At 40.5% G+C, this 23,249-nt stretch overlaps 2 protein-coding genes across 7 annotated transcripts in view; both read right to left on the bottom strand.

The window, feature by feature from the left end:
• Window positions 1-1,544: 1,544 nt before the first annotated feature.
• FUT11 (fucosyltransferase 11) lies at window positions 1,545-7,164 on the bottom strand. The gene is made up of 3 exons (XM_063163774.1): window positions 6,466-7,164; window positions 4,561-5,186; window positions 1,545-2,455 (listed from the first exon to the last, which is right to left on the bottom strand). Exons 1-3 carry the CDS (start codon window positions 7,162-7,164, stop codon window positions 2,308-2,310), a joined length of 1,473 nt encoding a protein of 490 aa, XP_063019844.1. The 3' UTR covers window positions 1,545-2,307.
• Window positions 7,165-8,613: 1,449 nt separating this feature from the next.
• The window catches only part of SEC24C (SEC24 homolog C, COPII coat complex component), a 36,546-nt gene continuing 21,910 nt past the window's right edge, over window positions 8,614-23,249 (bottom strand). For all 6 annotated transcript variants that reach the window (XM_063163768.1, XM_063163772.1, XM_063163767.1 and 3 more), the window contains 15 exons: window positions 22,925-23,063; window positions 21,248-21,363; window positions 19,851-19,975; window positions 19,413-19,604; window positions 18,311-18,404; window positions 16,490-16,606; window positions 15,842-16,012; window positions 15,361-15,457; window positions 14,954-15,099; window positions 14,426-14,564; window positions 13,497-13,615; window positions 12,931-13,110; window positions 12,095-12,286; window positions 11,591-11,680; window positions 8,614-11,150 (listed from right to left, as the gene is read on the bottom strand). In XM_063163768.1, coding sequence (XP_063019838.1) covers window positions 11,010-11,150; window positions 11,591-11,680; window positions 12,095-12,286; window positions 12,931-13,110; window positions 13,497-13,615; window positions 14,426-14,564; window positions 14,954-15,099; window positions 15,361-15,457; window positions 15,842-16,012; window positions 16,490-16,606; window positions 18,311-18,404; window positions 19,413-19,604; window positions 19,851-19,975; window positions 21,248-21,363; window positions 22,925-23,063 — 2,058 coding nt within the window. In that variant the 3' untranslated portion in view covers window positions 8,614-11,009. The remainder of the gene's footprint in view (window positions 11,151-11,590; window positions 11,681-12,094; window positions 12,287-12,930; window positions 13,111-13,496; window positions 13,616-14,425; window positions 14,565-14,953; window positions 15,100-15,360; window positions 15,458-15,841; window positions 16,013-16,489; window positions 16,607-18,310; window positions 18,405-19,412; window positions 19,605-19,850; window positions 19,976-21,247; window positions 21,364-22,924; window positions 23,064-23,249) is intronic.

The following is a 23,249-nucleotide window of genomic DNA, read 5'->3' as shown; positions in this document are numbered from 1 at the left end:
CAGTAGATACATTATATTATAGACCTGGAAATTACTATAAATGCTGCACTTCTGAAAAATCTACTTAAATTACAGGATAAAAAAGTAAAAGTAGCATGTGCTAGTACCTGGTTCTTATTTTTTATGTTTAGTGCAAAAAGCAAGATCACAATTTCTCCTGACTAGTCCACCAAACATTTGAATAAGAAAGTGTTTTGAGATATAGGTAATTAAGAGAATGCAGTTGAAGAAGACTGAATTATTTTCTATACAGAGACATGAAGTTATGCAATGAAGGCATTAATTCAAACAATTTACCTAAATATCATTAACATGATTAGCAGAAGTCAATATTCAGAACTAAAGCAGCCTTAATTTGTTTTATCTGAATTTACTTCTCCAGCAAGTGGCCTCTTCAATCCTGAATACACATCTATAATTTTTAATCTGATTTGAGTAATCCAGTTTAACGATTATTCTCTTAGGTATTCATGTCTCCCGAATAACTGAAAAAAAGGAATTTAAACTGATAAATACATTTTAGCTGAAGAATCACTTGTTACTGTTATTAGAGAAGAGAGATAAAAAACATTCTTCTCCTAAAAACAATTAGGTGAGAACAATGTACACTGTATGCATTTTCTACATTTATAAAAATCCAGTGATAGTCATGGGTCTGAAGTCTTTGCTGTCAAGGTGCCCTGATTTTAACATGGCAATATTTTTCTGTCACCTGAGAGGCAAACATGGAGATGATCATTACCTATACTGGTATTATACCTGTAATCCCATATCTATAACATTATAAAGGGGAATTTGAGTGGAAAGAAAAAGATATTAAGCACACAGCACTAAGGAATAGACAGTGATGTAATTAGGAAGAGAATGTAGAGTCACTGCTGTTCCTAACTTTTACTGACAGACATCAAACTTCCCATAGCAATTGCAAAAACTGTCTTACAAAATCAATTTACACAACAGACTGTAGACTTTCATTACCAAGAAACTGTCTTAAGCACAGATAAACTCTGGCTCTTTAGTCAGTAGTTAACTTCTGAAGGAGGGGAAATGAAAAAAGAAAATAGCATTATACCATCAGAGACATCACTAGCGTGGCTATATTTGCCTGTGCATTTAAACCTTTGACGCTGAATTAATTAGTTTCCCTCCACTGCAAGATCAATTATTTCAGAAAGATACCCACTCTGGCAGGGAACAGTGGAGTTTATTTATACCTGTAAGCAATACAGGCTATGCAGCAAGGAAGATCAGTCCACAAGTTGTCACTCAGGAACTCTGGTCACAGACCATTATCACAATGTGTTACGGTCAGCAGAGATACAAAACCACCTCAGTGCACCTGGCTCTGATCACCCATTTCAGCACACAAAGACTTCAAGACTTGTATCCAAACTGCAGAGTCCACTGCAAAGGCACCATTGTGAAAATGTATTTGTCTTGGCAGAAAGCTGCATATACTCAAAAGGAAAAAATCCAAGGCCTCTGAATTGCTAGCATTAAGGAGGTAACAGTAAATTGAGATTGCAGATTTCAGATTTGATGGAAACTTAAAAGAGCCAAAGTATAGACTTTTATTTTGTTCTACGCAATATCAGGTAATACACTTTCTGGTGTGAAATACTTGGTTGAAAGTTGCAGCTTAAATAATTTGTTCTGCCATTCCATTGCACATATGACCTGCTAAGTCATCAAAAGAGGAAAATTAGGCAGAGAGTTAAGTGACCTCCCCACAGTTATTCAGTTAGCTTGAAAAGGAGCAGTATCTGAGGCATGTTACTTGGGGAGAAGAGACTTTATTGCAGCAATTTCATAAGGCACGATTGCTCTTCACAGATGTGTCTTTTGTAATTCCTTCACTGGAAAAGCCATTTGTTAATAGCAACTAAAAGTACATCTTAATGAAGAGAATATGTGATTGATAAAATACTTAAAAAAACAACTAATATTCTGAAGACTTAAAAAAATCCCTGAAATATCTTAGGGCACTTGAGCAAGAGCCTGAAGTCATGTAAGACACAATATACATACAGCAAATGCAAAAGGAGAGTAAATTCCTCTTTTGCCCCACATGTTGACACCTGCAAGCCAGGAGTGGCTTCACACCACAGAGCTGAAACTCAAACCAAAGCAGTTACTAACGTTTCCACTGCTGAAATCCAATCATAACAGAAACTTACTCACTTCGTGCACCAGAAAAAATTGTGAGTTTTTTGGTTTTGTTTTTTCAAGGCAAACATTTGAAGTGAGTAAGAATTCACAGTCTCAACTTTCAATGCAATTTTCAAATCAAGCTCTTACAAAGATGGGTCAGTGTTGCCTTGTCCTCTTCAGAAAAATCTCATGCATGTAGTCCCAAAATCTTCCCTGATGAGACTCATTGCGATGAATCATAGCAGTGAGGGCCTCACCCTGATCAAGGCTTTGCCAATAATCCTGCAGCCACATTTCTTTCCAACTGAAACAAAAAGAGAGACATCATCACAAATAATTAAAAGCCCCAAATCAGTCTGCAGCTGCAATAGCACTGAAACCATGTTTTTCTTTCCCTTAAGATGAAAACAGGCCCAGAGATGGTCACAACAAAGTATGTTGTCAGTGTGCCACTGTGCTCTAAGTCATTTAAAGAAACTTGCTTTGAAAATTCTCTGTAGCAAATATAAGTTCACTGTTAGCTTTACAATATTCTAGAAGTATCAGTATATACTATCACTACCGTGTTAACCACAGAGACTAAATTACTAATTGCAGAGAATAAAAACTTCTATTAAAATAAAATCTATCACAGAGTACTTATATTATTTTGAGAGTAGATTGTTGTGACTGACCACAACCTGACACATACAACTGCCTGTTCTACAGCTTTCTTCCTTAAGCTTACTTGGGAGTGAAACCCAGCAGTCCAAATACAAGTGAAGCTGCAAGCATAAGGACTGAGAAACCACATCCCCACACATACAGCTGAAGGTGTAATAGTGCTCCAGCTACATACACCTACATAGAGAGAGATTCTGATTGCAGCAGCATTCTGACAATTCAGCATATTTTTCAACCCTAAAAACAAATTACATCTGGGAATAAAGATTACAGAGCATGAAAATATGTAGTGTAACCTTACTGTAAACTGGGTATATGCTCTAACATAAACTCCTTTGTTGTCCTCTGAGTTCAGAAGGCTCCAGAACCACAAGTCACAATGTGTTTATAGTCAGACCTTGCATGTTGCACACAGTCTAGCACTTGTATCCCCACTACATCTGTGTCATTGTTTCACAATAATGTTTTTCTAAACTAACAAAACACTCCACAGACTGGCTCAGTAGGCATTCATCTAAATTGAACACACTGTTAAATAACATTATTGTCAAACTCAGACAAAAATATGGGTATGCTTAACTAACGTTTTGATGGCAATTTTATGCTATTATTACACCAGTTAGAATTATAAGTAGTCATGTTTCATTTTGCAAATAAAAATGGATAAAGCTTAGATGCTTATCAGACAGCAACTACTGTATTTAACAGGAGATGCCCACGATCATGCCTTGGGAACTATGGACACATATCTTTATAAAGTAAATAGCAGTGAATGTAAAAGCTTCCCCTGAACAATTTTTCTAGACACATCTCATGCCTACAGATGAGGAGAGTAACAGTGAGACACGAAAACTTCCCTGGGATGAAACTGTTGCTTGAATTATGGACCAGCTGTTCAAAACTCCCTGCTGATGACCTCTGTGAAGAATGATGGAAGCACCTGGGCCTGCACGTGGGACCGGCAGCAATTCTGTGTGTGCCTCCACAGGTACTTCTCTACTGCCACCTGATGCTCAAACAGAAAACCTATGGAGCTGGACCTGCTATGAACTCTCCAGAGTAGGGCAATGCACAGCACACTACAAAGAAAAAAGCCATTTCACTGCCGAGACTGAGAAAAGGCATTACCATAAACAAGCTCCTGTAAATCAGTCAACCAACAGAAAACAAGGGACAAGAAGCTGCTCAATCTGTTTTCTGTCCTGCACAGTCCCTCTTCTAAATAACTGGCATCCTCGAACACAGCCAGTGTTTTGTTGCACAAAACAGCATTAAGTCCTGTATTGTGGGTGAGCCTAATTTCTGCTCTGAAGTCTACAGGAGTCAACCGGGCCTGCAGTGAACATTGGCAACCCCACTGTAACGCAGTACTTTGTAGAGTTACAGAGCTGCTTTTGTCTGAGGGCTGCCAAGTGCTTTACCATCACTGTACTGAAAAACATCCCTCCCTCAAGCAAAGAGGCCAAGATAGACAAAGGATAACCCCATTGCCTGAGGTAACAGAGCATTTTAACAGAATATCCTGAGTGTCACACTCCACTTTAACTGCTAGCACCACTGTCTAAGCCTCTCGTTCAGCCTCAGCATGACACAGTATTAGCAGGAGCCCCTACACCACACACAAGAGGTAATACAAAATGTAACTGGAGAAGTAACAAGAGCTCCTTGAAGTACAAAGAGTTATTAAATTTACAGCTCCCGTTGAAGCTTTTTCTCCCTTCAAAAAGCATAATATTGGCACGTTACCTGTCTCCACCAGAGAGGTCTTCAACACTTCCAAACCCAGGGGTTGGCATAGGACATCCCATGTGCTTGAACTGAGCTATATGAGGTCTGGGAGCTGGAATTTTTCCATGAGACTTCTTGTGTTCCTGCTCCTCTTTGACCCGGGTGTTCTCCTTGTCACAGATGAAACACTCGAAGCCATTCAGGTAATTGGGCAGAGTCATGTCATTTACACCCCACTCCCGCTTCTCCAAGCTCTCTAGCAAGAACTGGTTTTTGATTCCACCAGCATTTTTATACTCTAAATACTTCAAATATTCCTCTCCATTCTTGTCCAGGAAATCCAGATACTTTGCCAGCTCTTGGGGGCTGTCAAAATCATCTATAAGAATGATGGAGAGGTTGTTTGGCATCCAGTCCCGCACAGCTGGGGAGCCTCGATACACTGGGACAGCACCCAAATGCATGGGACGCCACAGCTTCTCTGTCATGTAGTCATCACATATGGCATTCTCCAAGGCCAGATGGAACTTGTACCTGGCAATAAAAGTCATAAATTCAGAATCTTCTGTAGTGGCTGTAGAAGTGTCTCTCAGTCGCTCACTGGGGAGCTCACGGTTATGCAGGCATTTACCATAGGAGTCAACCTAAAATAACAAACAGCATCTTTACAAAGTGATTTGTTCCCCTGGAACTTGTTTTCAGACCTTGTGGTTCTTGTAAAATTCCTAACTTGGATCAGTTAGTATTAATTTAGCTTCATTTTCACTCCAAGGTCTTCCTCTTGAGACTACTCCTAGAGTCCAAGTTCTACAAGCTTTAGGGAAAACCAAGTGCTGAGTTCCAAAAGCAACATTAGCCACACTACAAACTGAGGGGTGAGGGGAGCACGCAGATGCCACCCAGAAATGTATTTCTGAACAAAACAGAAACCGGCAAGTAAAGAATAGCATTTGACTCTACGTCAATTTAAAGACTCTCTTTCTACTTAAGAGACATAGTGCTCTTCCAAACAGTTATTACACAGAGTTCCAGCCAGTCTCAGCAAGCTGACAGAATTTTTCAATTGTTAGACTGAGAAAAACTGATACAAGGCGCTAAAAAAATACTGTCTAAAAATACAAGAGAACATGCTTGAGCTGGAACCTGCACCATACTTTGAGAAGACAGTAATTTTTAAAAAATTATTTTGCCTTTGCTTCACTACTCAGTACATGATGACCTGACCTTACACAGTAACTGAATCATGACCCATAGAAACAACAGAAACTACTAGGAAAAAAAGTCTCTGGCAAAGTCTAAAAACATTTTTTTTTAATCAATCTAATATCCTTCACACTTTTTAAGAGAAAAAATGAAGTTTTTCCTGCTTGGAAGAACCATTACTTTACTTTATGAAGCTACTCACCATCAGCTGTACCATAGCAGTACAAGCCATCATAGAAACAATATGGTCCTACCACAACACAGGTAAGGAGCAGATTCTCACAACAGAGCAACCTGCCTTTTAACTTCACTCCTGTACTTTCAAACGGGAGCGAGGCTTCTAAAGGGACAGCCTTCCTGTATGCTAACTTCAAAACCCAGAGATTTCAGCAACTTCTGGCACTTGATCCGCAAGAGCGAACTTATTCAGGCTTTGCCCAGCTTGTGACTGATCCCGAGTGCGGCCAACTCCACATCTAACATCTGCATCAGGCCTACCTACTGACATGCGGTGTAGTCTAGATCACGCTTTGGGAAGGAATACAACTAGTTTTTCTGTCCAGCTTGCAATCAGCATGCATCCGTTATGATTCGCGTCTTGGCTAAAAACAAGGACAAACAAACCCCATTAAAACGAGGCGGTAGAGGGGAGCAGCCAGGTGTTCCCAGCTCCGAGAGCAGCCCCACGCCACAGCTTCCCCGTGCACTCAGCCCACCTACCTGGATGTACTTCATGAGCTCCCGCACGTAGCGGTCCCGGTCGGAGGGCACATCGCAGTGGGACTGCATGTACAGCACGGGGCCGTAGCCCTTCCGCCGCCACGCGTCCTTCTCGGCCAGGGGCACGGCCTGGGCCCGCAGGTACGCGGTGCCGGGCAGCCACTGCAGCGTGAGCGGGTAGTCGGACTCCCGGCGGAAGGTGGCCGTGTAGTTGAAGAGCCGGATGCCGGGCGAGTGCGAGAGCACGTAGTTGTTCATGGGCGACTCCTCGTGGAAGAGCGCCCAGGTCTGGTGGGGCAGGCGGGGCAGCGGCGCCTCGTACGCCCTGAAGTCGGTGCCGTAGAAGATGAGCGCCTTGGTGCGGCGGTGCCGGGCCACCCGCCGGCTGCGGGTGACGAGGCAGGAGCCGCGGGGGCAGTCGATACGCTCCGTGTCGCCGGGGAAGTGGGGGAAGAGGCTCCCGCTCCACCACAGCAGGATGGGCAGCTCCTTGTTGCTCCGCGTGTCGTTGTTGCCGGGCCCGCGGTACGACGCGGCGGCGACGAAGGCCGCGCCCGGCGGGACGGCGTCCTGCGCCCACCCGTCCGCCCCGCACGGCTCGGCCGGCTCCTCCGCGGCCACAGCCACTGCCGCGCTCCAGGCCAGCCCCAGCGTCACCCACAGCCCCGAGGGCCCCCACCCCGGCCCGGCGCCCCCCATGGCCAGCCCGCCAGCCCCGGGCCCGCCCCAGGAAGCGGCGCTGGGCCCGCCTCCGATGGTGCCGTCACGGGGCGGGGAAAGGCCGGAGTGGGGCCGGACGGGAGCGGCACCGCCTTCCCCGCCCCTCTCAGGTCCGATTGTCAGCGCGCCTTTCAAGTGGCTCGGAGGGGCAACGCCAGCCCTGCTGCAGCGGCCCGACGCGGTGACCTATTGGCAGCTCACTCCCAACCCCACTGTACAATGGCTGAAGCTGCCGTGAGCCTCTCTGCATCCATCTGCGCTAACACCGGTCCCGCAGTACCTGCAGCAGACAGCGGTAACGCCGAGCTGTTCCCCGAAGGCACAGCACGCCGCGACTGAACGCACCTGCAGAGAGAGGGCTCCTGGACCAAGCAAGGGGGCAGCTGTTACAAGAAAGAGCCCCCAGCTCAGCTCCTGTTGGACACCATAAAGGGAAGGAACAGGAAACAACTTTTACTAACAGAAATCTTATGTTAAGGTTTTTGGGGTTTGTGGTTGTTGGGTTTTTGTTTGTTTGTTTTTTAATATCTACAGGTAATTTTAAAGCTCCCTTGACAGCTGCTTTTCTATACAAACCTTGAATAATTTTTACAGTATTAAAATATTCTGTAAATGGGAAAGTGGTTTGTGCTACGCTATGTAAATCCAACAGACATATTCTAGAATTACCCCTCAGTTGCTTATTTACATAATTGCTAAAAGCTTCACATTAACTTCTTAATAGACAATATAATATTCATGAATTATCAGTTATAATACAGGACATTAGTTAGTATGAACACAAGGCAAAGAAGTATTTTCAGCTATGTTAAAAACAAGTTAAAGAGGGAATAGTTTTCCTTTCCTTTGAAAAGTTAGGTGTAGACACTGCTTAGGCCTGCTCCAACAGCACCACAGTGTCCTCCACCTGGGCCTGGAGAGAAGGTAACAGACACGGGCTCTCCACAGCAATTTCCACAAGCATCAGAATGTGCTGCACAATTTACTCCACACAATTAATGTACAAGATCCACAAAGCCCGTCATTATCACACCAGTTCTGTGGCAGATTCTGGACATAATGTACATTCTATAGGAGAGGAACGTCAAAAATATTCGACAGCAAATTTAGTATTATTGGATATTTAGCAAAGATTGTCTTGTGCTTTCATACACATTGTTATAAGGCTATCAGCAAACTGTACAACAGCAATATTCATGGGTACAGTCAAGATAACACTGCCAGTTCACGCTGAACTTTTATTTTTGCAATTAGCAACACTCCCAGCAAAAAAACCCACAACCCAACCAAAAAAAAAAAAACCCCAAAAAACAAAAAAAAACCCAAAAACAACCCAAACCAAAAAAAAACCCAACAAAAAAAAAAAAAAAAAAAAAAACAAAAAAAAAAAAAACAAACCAAAAAAACCCCAAAAAAAACCCCAACCAATTCATCCAGGTACCTTTAATTCTGAAATATGAGCTCTTTTAAGACTGCTGAAGTCATTAATTTGACATTGTCACAAGGTAAGGGCAATATTTGCTTAAGTAGACCAAAAAACCCCCCACCCAGTCAATGACTCAAGCTGTGTCAGCAAAAAAAGGGAATTTCTTTGTGAAATGGAAGTTCAGACAGGGCAGAAAGTCAAAAACCAATCAGCTAAATAAAGGAACACTGAGATTAAACAGTACCTTTTGTCTGTTGACTCTTGTTGAATTTCTTATCATTCAGTGCGAATAATAACAATGACAAAAAAAGAAAGACTGAACTTGGTTAGCAAAGATTGGATTGTAAAGGATCAATGAGCTAGACTTCAGCCCTTCCCATTTCCCCCCTCCCCGCAAAATACAGGGTTTGGAAAAATAAGCAGTGTTTATTTACTAACAATGACATAAAATACATCTTAATATATTTTTATTTCTTTACAAATTAAAAGATGCATTGGAAAAACAAGTGAAGAAAATGAAAGGTTCATTCATGATTTCATTTCCACCCCCCAATATTAATACTAGAAATTAGTATTTGTGGAAGTCTGTGGTTGCTGTGCATTATATTCCCGGGAAGTTCTTTTTTCCCCCTCTGATTAAAAATCCTCTAGATTTTTTGGTTGGAGGCAGTATGTGGAGTAAAAAGTCAGCCACATTCATACAAAACCGCTGAAAGTTCTGTCAACTACATCTTGAAAGAGTTTCTACATTACAATTTTCATGTTCCCCTTTCTGTGTAGTGATGGGAGGGAAGACAAACTAGCAGCATTAGAAGAGAAATGGATTTATATACATGCTACAGGATATGGACCTAAAACCACAGCCAGATATTTTTCTGATCTTAACAAGGACTTTCCTATGAAATATCAAGCCCAGATAACATGTTCTCTAATCCATCCACATTCTTCCTTTCACTTTTAGTGCTATTGGTAGCTTAAACTCCTGGGTACTGGAAGAACACCTGTTAAGTGTTCAAGTTAAAATATACAAGCCCCCTTTCAAAAGTAAATAAACAAAGCCCTTAGAATTCTGAATTTGATTACACTAGCTCCTTCTTCACAGGAGTCTTCTCATCCACCCCTGCAAAATGGAGCAGCAGAGCAGCCAAAGCAGATGGATTAATCTGTCTGAGGTATTTTAGTTTAACAAACAGGCTTATAAAAGGTTTTGTGCAAGCTGATCAGTAGACAGAATGTGGAGGGTATAAACATCCAGTAATGAAACTCTTTGCTATGGCCCAGGTGCTGTCAATAGCCAAAATCAGGTACTTGCAATACCTATTACAGTAGTCTAAATCTTAAGGTTTTGTATCCCCTTCCTTGTGTTCCAGGGTACAAAGCACTCTCAAATTCATGTCAGTATAAATCAAATTCCTGTTTGTTGGCTATGATTCACAAAAATATGGTTGAAAATGGCCACTTCCTTATCATTCAGTTCCTACACAGTCCCTCGTCACCTTGTTAAAGGTATTTTCTGCTTAAGGTTAAAAAGCTTTTGTTCCCACCACCATCTGACAGACAGGTAAACTCTGCAGGAGAGGTCATGGAACATGGCTTGAGTAGGACAATACAGAGCCGTGCAATGAGAAGGAAAGGAGTCACCACACATGTCAACAGGAAGTACCATCTCTACCCCTACACTGCCCAGAAGCTGTTTATTTTTGCCCACTTAACTACTGATTACTCCATTACAGTTCTGCACAGCAACTTATAGTACAGGGAAGATTGTGGAGAGAAGTTTGCCCTGCTGCCTCCTGGCTTACCACTCATTTCATGTTTCATGGCTTTCTGGTTTGGACAGCCACATGATACATCTGTGCTCTGACAGATCATGTTTCCCTCTTTAAAGGAGACACAAAATGTTTGGCTGCTCCAGCTCCCATCACCTGACCTGCCTCTTGCCCTCCCCACCTGTGCATCCTCTTCACACTTGGAGCATGCACACACACCCACACAAATGCACAGCAGCTACCAGAAGTTTTGAAGAGTTATCGCTTTTCACCCAATGTTGAATCATGTACAGTGAACTGAAAAAAACCCTACATTCATTACAACAGGATTAGCGAGCATGGGGTGGGGTGGGGGGTGAACTCCTGCCAAGCACAGGAAACAATTTAGATGCAAGTAAAAGACCTGGTATCAAAGGCCTTTTTCTTTTTTTAGCCCTCACCAGGAAAATATTTCATCTCTCATATGGGATTGGGAAAGGTTGAAAGGATTTCTGCTAATGCAATGTGTATTAAAAATTATGGAATTGTACAGATTTCTATGTTGTCCTTTTTGAGGGCGCTGGGCCTTCTGATCAGGTCATTAGTGGAGACTGAAATGTCACTGCTGAGTTCTAGCACCACTCACTCCTCTAGCTCAGTAGCTGCCGAATCTCCTTGTGCATGTGACACAGGAAGTCCACATATGAAGCCCCCCCACTCAGACTCTTGTCCTCCACTAGAAAGTGTTTGAACAGCATTTCCAGCTTATCTTCTTGCTTCACAATTATCAACTACAAGAAACCAAACAAAACAAGAACAAAACCAATAGTGAGTAGCTATTAGAATACATCTTCATGGGCAAAATGGAGCAAAAAGCTAAATGCTGAAAACTCCAAACTTAGCCAGCCAGAATCACAGCATATATGGCTTATGTGCTTTGACTTCTGTAACTTAGCTGGGGTAAGCCTCAATGCTTTCTAAACAGAAGGAAAATACCATCTATGTAGTTCATATAGTAGTGTATTGTAATAGGTCTGAAAAAAGGAAGTTTTAGAACTACGGTAAGCACAAAACTCCAAAACTAGTGAAATTTGTTTTCAGATTCTTGAAAACCTCAAATAACATTTATGAGATTGGGAAGAGTAAGTTCAGGACTGCAGCATCACCAGGCATCACCTGACTCTACTAAGAGAGAAGGGGATTTAAAGCTGTAAATGGGGGACATTTTTACCTTCATGTAGCGGGATCTCTGCCCTTGAAGCATATCAACAACAGACCGCACTTTCTTTGAAAAGGGGTTTTCCAAGACTGGCAGGGTACTCTGGAATGAAAGATATCCAATCTCCATTAGTCTTGGGAAATAGAGCAATGTTAAACAGAAGTCGGCAGTTTTGGCATACTGTAAAAGGGTAGAGAAATATCTACCCCATTAGCATACAGTCTCTTGAACTTCGACTACTTAGAAAAGAATATGACATGAAATCAGAATTAAACATCAATTATATATTCCATTTAGATATCAACTTTTCTCTTCACTGTTAATGATATGACTTGTCAAATAAACCTAGGCAAAAGCATGCCTGACATGCCCAGACTATCAATATTTCACACATCTGTGCTTCTCTCATTTCTATTAATGAAAATGAAATGCTATTTTTTTCTGCTGGCTTTCTCATAGTTTTAAGTATTGGGTGACTATCACAGACTCTAGCTCCCGCACTGCCATCCAGCTCACCAAGGCATTGCTAATTTGACTGAAGGATGACACTCCAAAAAGGTTCTGGATCAGGCTTTGCTGCACGTTGACTCCCACCCACACAAAGATGTTCAGCCCATTCTCCAGCAGGTAGATGTCACCCTTGGAGAGACGCTCCTCGGAGTTCCGAATGGCTGCTGGCAAGGAATCACTGTCAACATCTGCTTTGGTCTGTTTTACAGGGAAATAAAAATTGAAGTAAAATAAAAGTTATAAAAAAAGAACATTTTAGGAAGTCTTGAAAATTTCTGCCACAAAGACACCAATGATTTTCTCATTTCTAGGACTCTCAAGAAGTAGTCAATCTTGTGACTGAAGTAGAATTTTCCTTAGTTTTCTTACTCAAAATGACACAGAAGCAGTTAAGAGACTTGGTCAGCAAAAGAGAACACAAGGCTTCTGTGGAAAGACTCAAGTTCAAATATCACCCCCTGGAGTAGGAATGTAATCAGTTTTGAGCGTTATTCCAGCAACTATGGTAATGAAAAGTCAGAACAGTATGTGGAGTTACCTTGCAATAATGAAAATTACTACACAAAGTTGTAAGCCTTAGGACTTTTAAAAAAGACTATGAAAGGGTCAAAAGTGTCTTATCTGTCACTAGTCATATGCTTACAGCTCAGGAAAAAAGTATCCCCCGAGAAATTCACAAGGTGCAGTAATGCTGAGCAAAATGAAGTGAAATATCCCAGACGGCAGATCCCCAAATACTTCTCAAATCACTTTCCCTTGCTAAAATATAAATGCCATTCCTTAAGATGAGTCAGTGAGACAACAGCAAGCCTCAAGTGCTAAGCAGATCTTGAATTACTCACCAGGGGCAAAAGCCTGGGATAAAAGAAAACATTAGTTTCAGCCACGTCCATGGATGTCACTAACTGACGGATGTAGGCACGGTCATCTGTTGTGACCTCTGGGCCAGGCTGCAGAACGTCACTCTTCAACACACAGTTCAAGTACACAGGAAGCAGCTTCATGCATTCGGGGAGGATGAGCTAAAAGTCACAAGAAGACAGAAGCTGGTCAGCTGTCTTGCTGAATAAGCTTATGTTTGACAAAAAGAGACTGGCATGAAGCAACAAAGTGTGGTACAGCCATGAGGAGTGAAAGTTGATAGTCTACTTATATCATGGACTGCAAAAGAAACATAAAACCTTTCCCCGAGGCAGGCAGTGCTCCCTGCGCTCCAGACAGATGTCCAAGAAGCCATTCTCAGCTATAGCTTTACTTGTAGTAGTGTATCTAGTTTCCTGAGTCTCCTCTTTGCAAATTTCTGCTGAGGAAAGGAATTGACTTTTTTTGAGCAGGCTAAGTAAGAAGAAGCTGGACATCACTTTTTAATTTCCAAGCCTGAGATTCAAGTGAAAGCACTGGAGTTTACCTGGCCAGCAGAAGAGGGACTAGCACAGTTCTTTCGATAGCAGGCTAGGATCTGGGCACACTGGTTGATCAGTGCATCTCGTACAGTCTTCACTGGACTACTCAGGACTCCACGATACGCTGCCCAGAGAGAGGAAAGAGACGGACTGCTGTCAAGTGATTGTTTAAGAACACCAAAACCCCAACACTACTTCCACGAAGGAAATCTGAACAAATATTGTTTATGGAAGCTTTTATTCTTCCCGCTTCAAACTTGTATGAAAATGATAATATGTTCCTATTGAGAATCTGAAGAAGCTCATTTACTACCTTTTATTACATAATCTTGAACTCTCTATCTCCTATGTACTTAAAATACACTTACAATAATTGAAAGTATGGGGTTCTATAAAAACTCCTTTTATAGACTGACCATCTTCCATTAATGGTCTGAAAATTGACTGTTTCCTTTATTTTAATGGCAAACAACATACACAACTCTCAATCTCTGTTGGATTTCTAGGCTTTTACTGCAAGCTAGAAAGGGTAAATAGGGTACAGTGCATAAGTGTATGACATTTAACTCATATCTATGAACAAGGGCCACCATTTCTTGTGAAAGCAAAATTCTGCAACAATTAAGGAATGAACTAGAACAGCCCAAAAACAAATATAAGGATTAATTCAGACAGCTGGCAATACAAACTGTTATTAAAAACATTTGGAAAATAATTTGTATGAAGAATAAGCCTACACTCTCTATCTGTACGTCTCGTCCTAAGCAGCAATACAATCATCACAGCTTTATGCTCTTTCCCATAACTGACTGAAGTATCAGAACTGGCACCTGACATTTGAAGCGGGAGGAATACACAGGTGTCATTGGGTGACAAAACAGGCATTTTAGCAGTAGTTTAAGGCTACAATTCCTGTTTCCATATTTACCCTTACCATACTTAGCCAAGTAGTTGATGAGGGTGTCAGTCTCACAGTTCCGATAGAGGTCAGCAAGCTGTGTGCAGCAGTTTAAGGAGAGATTGTGAATGCGGAGCCGTCGCTGTCCTGCACAACTTGTATACAGCAGAGCACACTGCAGGAGACAAAAATGCCAGGAGACACAGAAATGAGGTCCTGCTACAATAAGAAGGGCAGGGTTAGAATATACTTTATTAAAAGCTAGGATGCAGATGTAAAAACAAAAAAGGTAACTACATAAAAGACTTGGACAATAAGCTAGAGGTACATGCTAAGAATCAGGGTCAATGAAAGGTAACAAGCAGAAATTTTAGCAGCTGTATTAAGGGACCTGGTCTTAGAAGACAGGACTGTGGTTTGAAGCAGTCTAGGTCATCCTCAGAACAAGTATGCTGGAAAAGTATGGTAAGATGCACAAAGCAAGAACAAAAAATTCCATGAAGAAGTGTCTAATAATTCAGTTCAATTACCAACTCCCTTCTTTTACAAAGCCTCCCCCCTCACCTGAAGCAGTGCACCACTATCTTCACTCAATTTATCATCATGCTTGAATTCCACTGTTATTGTTTTATCACAGTCCAGACCTGCCATCTCTACATCAGTTGTGTTGCTCATATAGAAAGCTCCAAAAAAGTCCGTTGCTCTAATACCTAAAAGAGGGAAAAATGCAACATGAACCACCATTTTCAACAGAATACCAACATAGTCAGCCTTTTGACTCTGACACCAAGTTCTCCTATTTCAGCAGGGATCTTTGCAGTCTCAACAAAAGTCTTAGAATTCCAAAGCTTTAGCAGAGCTTTCGGGATAGCTAGTCACTATGTATTTTAAACTCCAGGAAGATTTCTTTCTTCCCATGAGACATGCCTGAAGTGGCCGATTCATTAAGATTCCTCCCTGCTAACACCCACCTGTGCTTGTGCGCACTCTCATTACGGCATCAAATCCCACTTCTTTCTGCACATCCCTTCTCAAGTCATTCAGGAATCTGTACTGGTCTGTCTCCAGCTAGAAGGCAAGCAATAACTGAAGTTTCACACTTTCAAAAATCACACCAGCTTCATAAACCATAAAGTAATTTAAAACCAGATACCACTTCCTGTGGTCTTACTTTAAAAGTCACTGATATCAGGCTCAGTGACCTGCTAATAAAATATTGTGCTAAGAGGTAACAGCCTAGCTCTTCCTGTTGGGTTTTGTTATTAACAGAGATGTTTGTATAAAGACACAAAGCTACCAAATTATTTTGCTGATTATTTTGAAATTTAAGCAGCCATTTACTTCCAAAGAAGTACTTCTTCACTATGGTTCCCACTATTAAGAAAATAACTCTCAGCTAAACAATAATTCTTACTTGGATCAGACAGCAGTCTGAGTCAATGTCACTCCTACCTGGAAATAGGCATACTTATAAATGGAGCCTCCTGTCTGGTAAGGTACCACACCCAGCGTAGCCACATCCAAATACTGGTTTGGAAACAGGAATAGATCCACACAGCAGCCCTGGGCCACACAGTCCTTGGCCAAGTTGTTGTAAAAGCTCGTCTGTGGTTGAAACAAAGTCTAAGAAAGGAAATCAGAGATGACATCAGAAGTTTGTCCAGGAAAAGGAAAGTGAGACCCAGTTTATAATCCCAGTTCAATACTCTTATACTTTAAATCTTTCTTCAGGGAAAGTAGAATCATCTAAGTTCTCCCTGACTCTGCCTTTGAAGAACTGTTAATTATAACGAAAATGACTACACATTTTGCTTTAATTGCAAATTCAGCACATTTACTTTAACGCAGATTTTGGTATTTTACCCTGTGTAATAATCTAGAGCTAACTCTTCTTGCTCTCAGACTAGAGCTGTCCTTATGATGTCAAGTCTCCATAGCCCTGCTTGGGAACAGAAGATAAAGTGGAATGTTAAATGATATTAGCTGGGACAGTTACAGAATGTGCTATCCTTGTAATTTTTTTAATACTGTTTCAGTTATTTTAGTCCATAAAAAGCATAATATACACCCTTATGTAAAGATTATGCAAACCATTATTACCTTCTCCTTATCTGTGTTGATCAGTTTCCTATCATCCCTGTTCTTTAACTTCCCTGGAGCCTCTGCAATGGGCAGAGAGGTGTGGAAAATGAAGAGCTTGCCAGCACACTCAGCTGCCTGCAGGAAAGTGAGTGCAACAACAGAGGTCAGAAACATTAACAAAAATTATAAGGGAAGCTGTGATTTAAGAACAAATATTCAAGCAACCTCAATCACTCTTTTAATGTCAGGGTGATTCTACCAGACACATGGGCTCACTGTCACTTGGTTATGTGACTGGTGTCCAACAGAGGGAGCACAAATTACTGGTCAGTTACAAAGAGCAAGTTTGAGTTCTATTGGATTTGTGCTAATTCCACAGAGGGGAGAAAGGGACTTTCTCGAAGGATACAGAGTAAAACAGGACCCAGATACAAAAGGTTTTGTGCAAACATGTTGCATTGTCTTCTTCCCTGATTTGTAGTTACTGGATTTGTGCAAAAAAGTCACAGAAATGGCAAAGAATTTTGTAATCTGAGCTTCAACAGATCAGTAATTTTAAACACCCTATGCCAACACTAGCTAATGTTTAATAAGTTATTTTCTCTGACACATGCAGTATGTAAAAAGTCAATTAGCAATTTTTACCATTTCTTGATTGAACAAATGTAACAGAAACTGAGTTTAAGAGAGACTTTTAAGGATCATTCCCCCTGTACTCAGCACAGGTGAGGCTACACCTTGACATTTTGGGCCCTTCATTACAAGGACACTGAGATGGTGTAGCATGTTCAAAGAAGGGTGGTGAAGCTGGTTAAGGGTCTGGAACACAGTTCTTGCTTGAGGAGTGAGTAAGAGAAGTCAGGTTGTCCAGCCTGGCCAAAAGGGAGGCTCAGGGGAGATCTTCTTGCTCTCTACAACTACCTGAAAGAAGACTGTAGTTAGGTGAGAGTCAGCATCTTCTCCCATGTAATATGAGATAGGACAAGAGGAAATGGCTTTAAGTTGCAGCAGGGGAGTTTTAGATTAGACATTGGGAAAAACTTTCTAATGGAAATGGTTGTCAAGCCCTGGAACAGGCTGCCCAGGGAAGTGGTGGAGTTAGCAACCCTGGAGGTATCTGAAAGATGTGTAGAAGTGTCACTTAGGAACATGGTTTAGTGGAGGACTTAGCAGTACTGGGTTAAAGGTTGGGCTTATCATAAAAGTCTCTTCCAACTAAAATGATTCGCTGACGGATGTGACAGACAAACAGAGCTGTGTCACCAGTTTGGGGTGAGGTCATACAGGAATCAATTTGATCACTAGATACAAATCAGAGTTAAACCATGCATGTAATTCTGTCTGGATGAAGTACTAGAATGGAAGAACTTTAGGAAAAGTTTGCTTGTTTAGCACATTGCTGCTGGCAACTTCGACAGATGATATTCTCTCCTATTAAGATTCCACCAGAGTACAGAATTAAAAAGACACCAAACTACGGAACACCTCCATGAGACTTAACAGACTTCAGCAGCTGGTTTTTAATGCTGGAAGGCTTTTTTTTCCCCCATAGGCTCTATGAATTGTTTAAAGCAAAACCCAGACAAACAACTGACAGTAAGTCATGTTCTTGCCCTTTGAAATTAGTTAAAAAAGAATTGGGTAAAGAACATATAGATAGCTGCACAAAACAGAAGGTTCATGCACTTCAAGAATGAGCCAAGTACTCCCTATATGTAGTGCATCTACTAGAAGGAGCTTACAAAATCTTTAGAATTGTCTTTTTAGTGTGTGTTAGCAGAATATGAACTTCAGAATACTTGGCTGAAAATAATTTGTCATAAAAATGCATTTACTAACCTTCAGTGCCTCCAGCCCTGCTTGAATCACAGGTGCAAAAACAGTTTCTGTTTCTCTCGTGTCTGCAAACATTTCTGGAATCTGATCCAGCAAACTTGCAAAGAATAAGAAAAATAAAAGAGCAATTCAAGATCCTATTTAATAAGAAAAGCCACACAGCTGTAGTTGATGATTTATAGGATTGAGGTGATTTAAACAGAAGTCCCTAACATGTTTGTAAATCTGTGTAACTTTTACAGTATTTGGCATCTCATCTATGGAAAAATTGCTGCATTGTTCTCCATTGGCTTCTCTCATCTATATCCTCAGTGTCTTCTGTATAGCCTCAACTGATGCCAATTCCACAGCTCTTCTGTGTTTTTTATCTTTTAATGTATTCCAATATACATAGGTAAGTAAATTCTTAGGAAATACTAGTAACATTTGGCCTCTGTTTGCAAAGCATCTTGTGTACTACTCAAAGATTAATAGGTTTAACCCACAGTTTTGTACTTAGGCTTGTTTAATACATTAAAAAGGCTAGAAATTTTCTCTAAAAACATGCAATTCCAGGCCTATTTCCCAAAATGTACTTAGCTACACACCACAGATTAATTACACTTCAAGTACCACAGTAATCAGTTTGCCAAAACTTCGCTAACTTCCTTCTTTCCTTTCATATTTTATCTTCTCTATCCAGCTTTGTTTTCTCTACAGAACCAAAACTGGACACCCCTGTTGTCTCAGTTTGCAGTTATTTAAGCAGTTGAATTAAAGACAGTGATTCAGTATTCTTACAGCTTTCACTCTGCATCACCCTGGTTGTGTTTTGTTGTGGCTTTATTTTAGGTGGGCTTTTTTTGGCTTGGATTTTGTTTGTTTTTCCTTTTTTCCTCCCCAGAAATGCCGTTCTGCACTAAATCCCCTTGTATACACTTTCTGCCAAGCTGGACTATGAGCCAAATAATCCCTTAGCCCTTCATTCCACATCCTACTGCACCAGCTTAATCTCAAAGAGTAAGTTAAAGTACATGGAGTGACTTGACATGACAATTCAGCACATAACATTTGAATTCACCAAACAAGTATTTTACTACACACATTGTAAATCAATTGATATTACCTGGCAATAACTGTCCTGGACTCATTCACATTCACCAGAAAACCATCAAGGAGTGGCACAAACATATCTGCCACATCTGAGACCACCATCATTTGTGGCTGTGCCAGTGAGCTCTTCACGTTGTAGAAGTGTAAAACTTTGTTGTAGGTGACAAAGCCAACTCGAATGGCTGATTCCTCCATGTTCCCTTCCCTGTAAGAGATATACTTGCCTTCACATCCAAGAAGATAGACAAACCATTACATATAACCAACACATTAAGGGAAAAATAAAAGGAAGTAGAATTTATTTTCACCAAGATGGGTTTTGCTTGGCCTTTTTCTGAAGAAAAGCTTGACAGGATTATCAAGTATTTTTTAAACTTCTAGCATTTTTTAAAGAGAAAAAATAACAGCATCCCCCATTTGCATTGACTACAGTAGTTTACAATATACCTACCTGGGCAGATAATCTAGGAGTGACTTTAATTCTTCACATATTAGCCTCACTAAGCCACTCTTCACAGCATTATAAGACACATCAATCATAAAAATGAAAGCAGGTGGACTAGGGAACTTGTTATTCTGTGGAAGAGAGGGAAGAAATCACACTATTGCCAGGTAATGCAACTCATGTAACAGCTCCATAATACAGACAAATCAATGCTGGTCAAAACTTAGTTGCTTTCATGTACCTCTGTAACCACGAGCAGCAGTTGTTTCTTAAACTCTCTCTCCTATCCTTTTCCAGCTAACAGACATAGTATCATACTATGTTTGAAATGGACTGGTATTAAATGCCCTGGACTGACTTTACCATTGACCAGAGAAAAACAGTTACTACTAAGTAATCCATTTATATGACTAAACTAGATTGGAAAAGTAGACAGGGAAGATTTCTGCCAGTTCTCAAAACTTTGGACTCTGACCAGACTTGTCATAGGTGATTCCATCAATATAAAGTAAAATATTTTCTTCTCCGAGGATTACAACCTTTTCCTTCTAAAAATCAGGCTTTCTTTGGGAATGAAAAACTTCTTTTAGTCAGTAGTTTTCTGAAGTCTATAGGTCACACTGAAACATGTACTCAAAACAAAAGCAAAACATAAGAACTTTGAAAAAAGCTGTGAAGATCACATCTTGGTTGATTCGAAGTTCTTCTTATGCTGTTAGAAAATAATTGGACTTTTGCTTAACTCAAAGTAAAGCAGAGGCATTAGAAGGCAACCAGTATCAACTCACAACATTTAGGCATCTATTTTCTCAGCATAATATTTCAGGAGAGATATAAGTTGCTTTAATAAATATCTTGCACATAGTTTCCCTATTCCTTGGGAGGCAATTATTTAAGTCTTTATTTAAAAGCAAATCAGCTATGAAATATACATTTCCACACTTTTCTTCTGCTTCTAATCACTACAGCTGAATTTGAAACTGAAGATCAATAGGTAAGGTCTGCCTTGTGGAACAGGTGGCACATTGCATAGTTACTAATGTATTTGTATTGAACCTCTCCTACAATTCCCTTTTCTGCCAAGGTCTATTGCACAAGAATCCCTTCTGCAGAATTCCTAAGGTAAGTGCAGCTATAGCTCCTTATATAGCTCCAGAAAAAAAAAAATACAGAGACAGCTATTAAATTATATTACGCCATGTGTGATTGGGACCTCTACTGGTTTTGTAAATAAGCAAACAAGCATGTAATTTTTCACAATAAAGTGGGCTGGATTAATGCTGTTAATTATCTCTGCCAGCTAGAAATCATCCCCAGATAATTAATATCTTTCTTATTTCAAGAAAATAGTCTTTTTACTTTAAAAGGAAAATAAAAAGAGCAATGAAAACATCCTACTGTACCTTGCAATAGTCAACTGTTGCTAGAAACTCATATGAGCCCAGTGATAACTCAGGTCGGTCATAGAAATCTACTCGCTTTCCAGTATGATCCAAATGTTGGAAGTAGTGAGGTGGAACTGGGAAAGGAAAAATCCTTAAACTCAGTGATATGCCCATAATAAACACTGTAACTAGAGAGCCAACACGACAACAACTGTTTCAAACAAAACTCCAGGAAAGTGAACTAGAACTCTGGGCTAGCACACAAGTACTAAAAATATTAATACAATTTAAGAATATCATTAAAACAAAACAATACAAACTTATTCCAGTTTGTCTCATGCACCAGAGAGCACACAGTATAGTCACTGTTATACTTTTCTTGAATCTCCTTTCCATTTCATATCAGAAACATCACTACATTACAGTTTTAGGATTATTCTGAAGGATCTAGTCCAAAGGAAAAATATAATCATCCCATATACGTAGTAACAAATTACTTAAAAGACAGTTTGAGGCAAGCTACAGGCTAGAGCATTACTGACTCAAGTCAGGCTTACTAAAACCCTGAGCTCCTTATTTTGCTATATAAATTCGTTTTTCCTTCCCTTCCTGTGCTGCACAAGAGTGAAGCCTCCAGGCACTTATGAGTGCAGACTCCCATAATCTTTTTATCAGAATAGACAAAGTCCTTCTTATAGTGGATTAAGGAGGAGCAGAAGTGCAACCACATGCCCAGAACCCAATACTTTTGTGCTGGTACAAAGCATAAGAAAATAAAATGGGAGTTAAGCTAAATTTTTGCCTACAAAACTCAGCTGTAGAAACAAAGCATTTTCCTTGTGCCCCAAGAACTACCATGACAGACACTCCCTCCTGCAGAACTGCTCGGGTGACAAAATTTATTCCAGCTATAGCTGAGCTGTCTATATAATCCTATATAGCTGTCTATATAGCCCCAGGGGAGATTAAAATGAGATTACCTGGAATGACATTATTCACCACATTTAAACTATTCTAAACATTCCAAGTTTCAAAAGTTCAAAAGAAAACAAAGTCATGTCATTAAGATTACATATGAGCTTTTATCACTCTTGTCTCCAAGTAAACATCCCATACAAGTTAATTTGGTACTTGCAAAGAAGAAATACCTCATGGTATTTGCAGAGAAAACAAAAATTGTTATTAGGTTTTAGGTACAACTACATTGTGTTTTCACAATATTGCTTTCATCAGCAGCATCTCAACATCCCTCCCTTTTCTGCCTCTGCTCAATTGTTACAGGTACAGCCCTTCATACAGCTGCTGAGTGAGCAGGACAGGGAGTGTATGCAGGCTTTGTGAGAAAAAAAATAGTCCCAACACATGCTAGACCTATATCTCAGCCTGTTAAAAATCTCTGTACTTTTGAAATACCCTAAGAAAATACAATAGACTTTTAAACCACCACACATTATGCTACAAATACCTCATATTAAAAATTTGCTACAATACTGCAACACATAAACACCTTTTTGAACACAATTTCAGAACTGAACACTGAACATGCCTTCCAATAATTTTTTACAAGACTAGACACATACTAAATCACAGTATTCATTATAAATGATCATAACATGATCAAAACTGATTTGCTTGCATCTTGTTCAAAGACCTTTCCAGTAGAGCCCAGAGGGGCATTTCCAGAAGAAACCTTACCCTCAGTGACACAGCTGCAGAAACAACACTGGAACCTCCTTCCACCTTCAATGAATTGCATAAAAGGGCACATGTAAGCTTTGCACCTATTGCATCGGACAGGACCGGATTCTCCGTGGTCTACCAAATAAGGAAGGGTCTGTGGAAGCAAGGGAAAAAAACATGAAAAGAAAGGTCTCATGCTGATGAGAAAGTTTTAAACTTTGCATTGTGTGGTCATTGCTATCTCCCTGTACACTGCATAGGATTGAGTATTTGGCAGCTGTGGGAGAGAGTGTAGGGATGTGGGAAGCCTGAACAAGTATTTAAGTGCTTTTCAATTCAA

The sequence above is a fragment of the Melospiza melodia genome, chromosome 9 (assembly GCF_035770615.1).
Source record: "Melospiza melodia melodia isolate bMelMel2 chromosome 9, bMelMel2.pri, whole genome shotgun sequence".
Classification (NCBI taxonomy): domain Eukaryota; kingdom Metazoa; phylum Chordata; class Aves; order Passeriformes; family Passerellidae; genus Melospiza; species Melospiza melodia.
The sequence above is the reverse complement of the archived record's forward strand: the minus strand, read 5'-3'. Positions and strand labels throughout refer to the sequence as shown.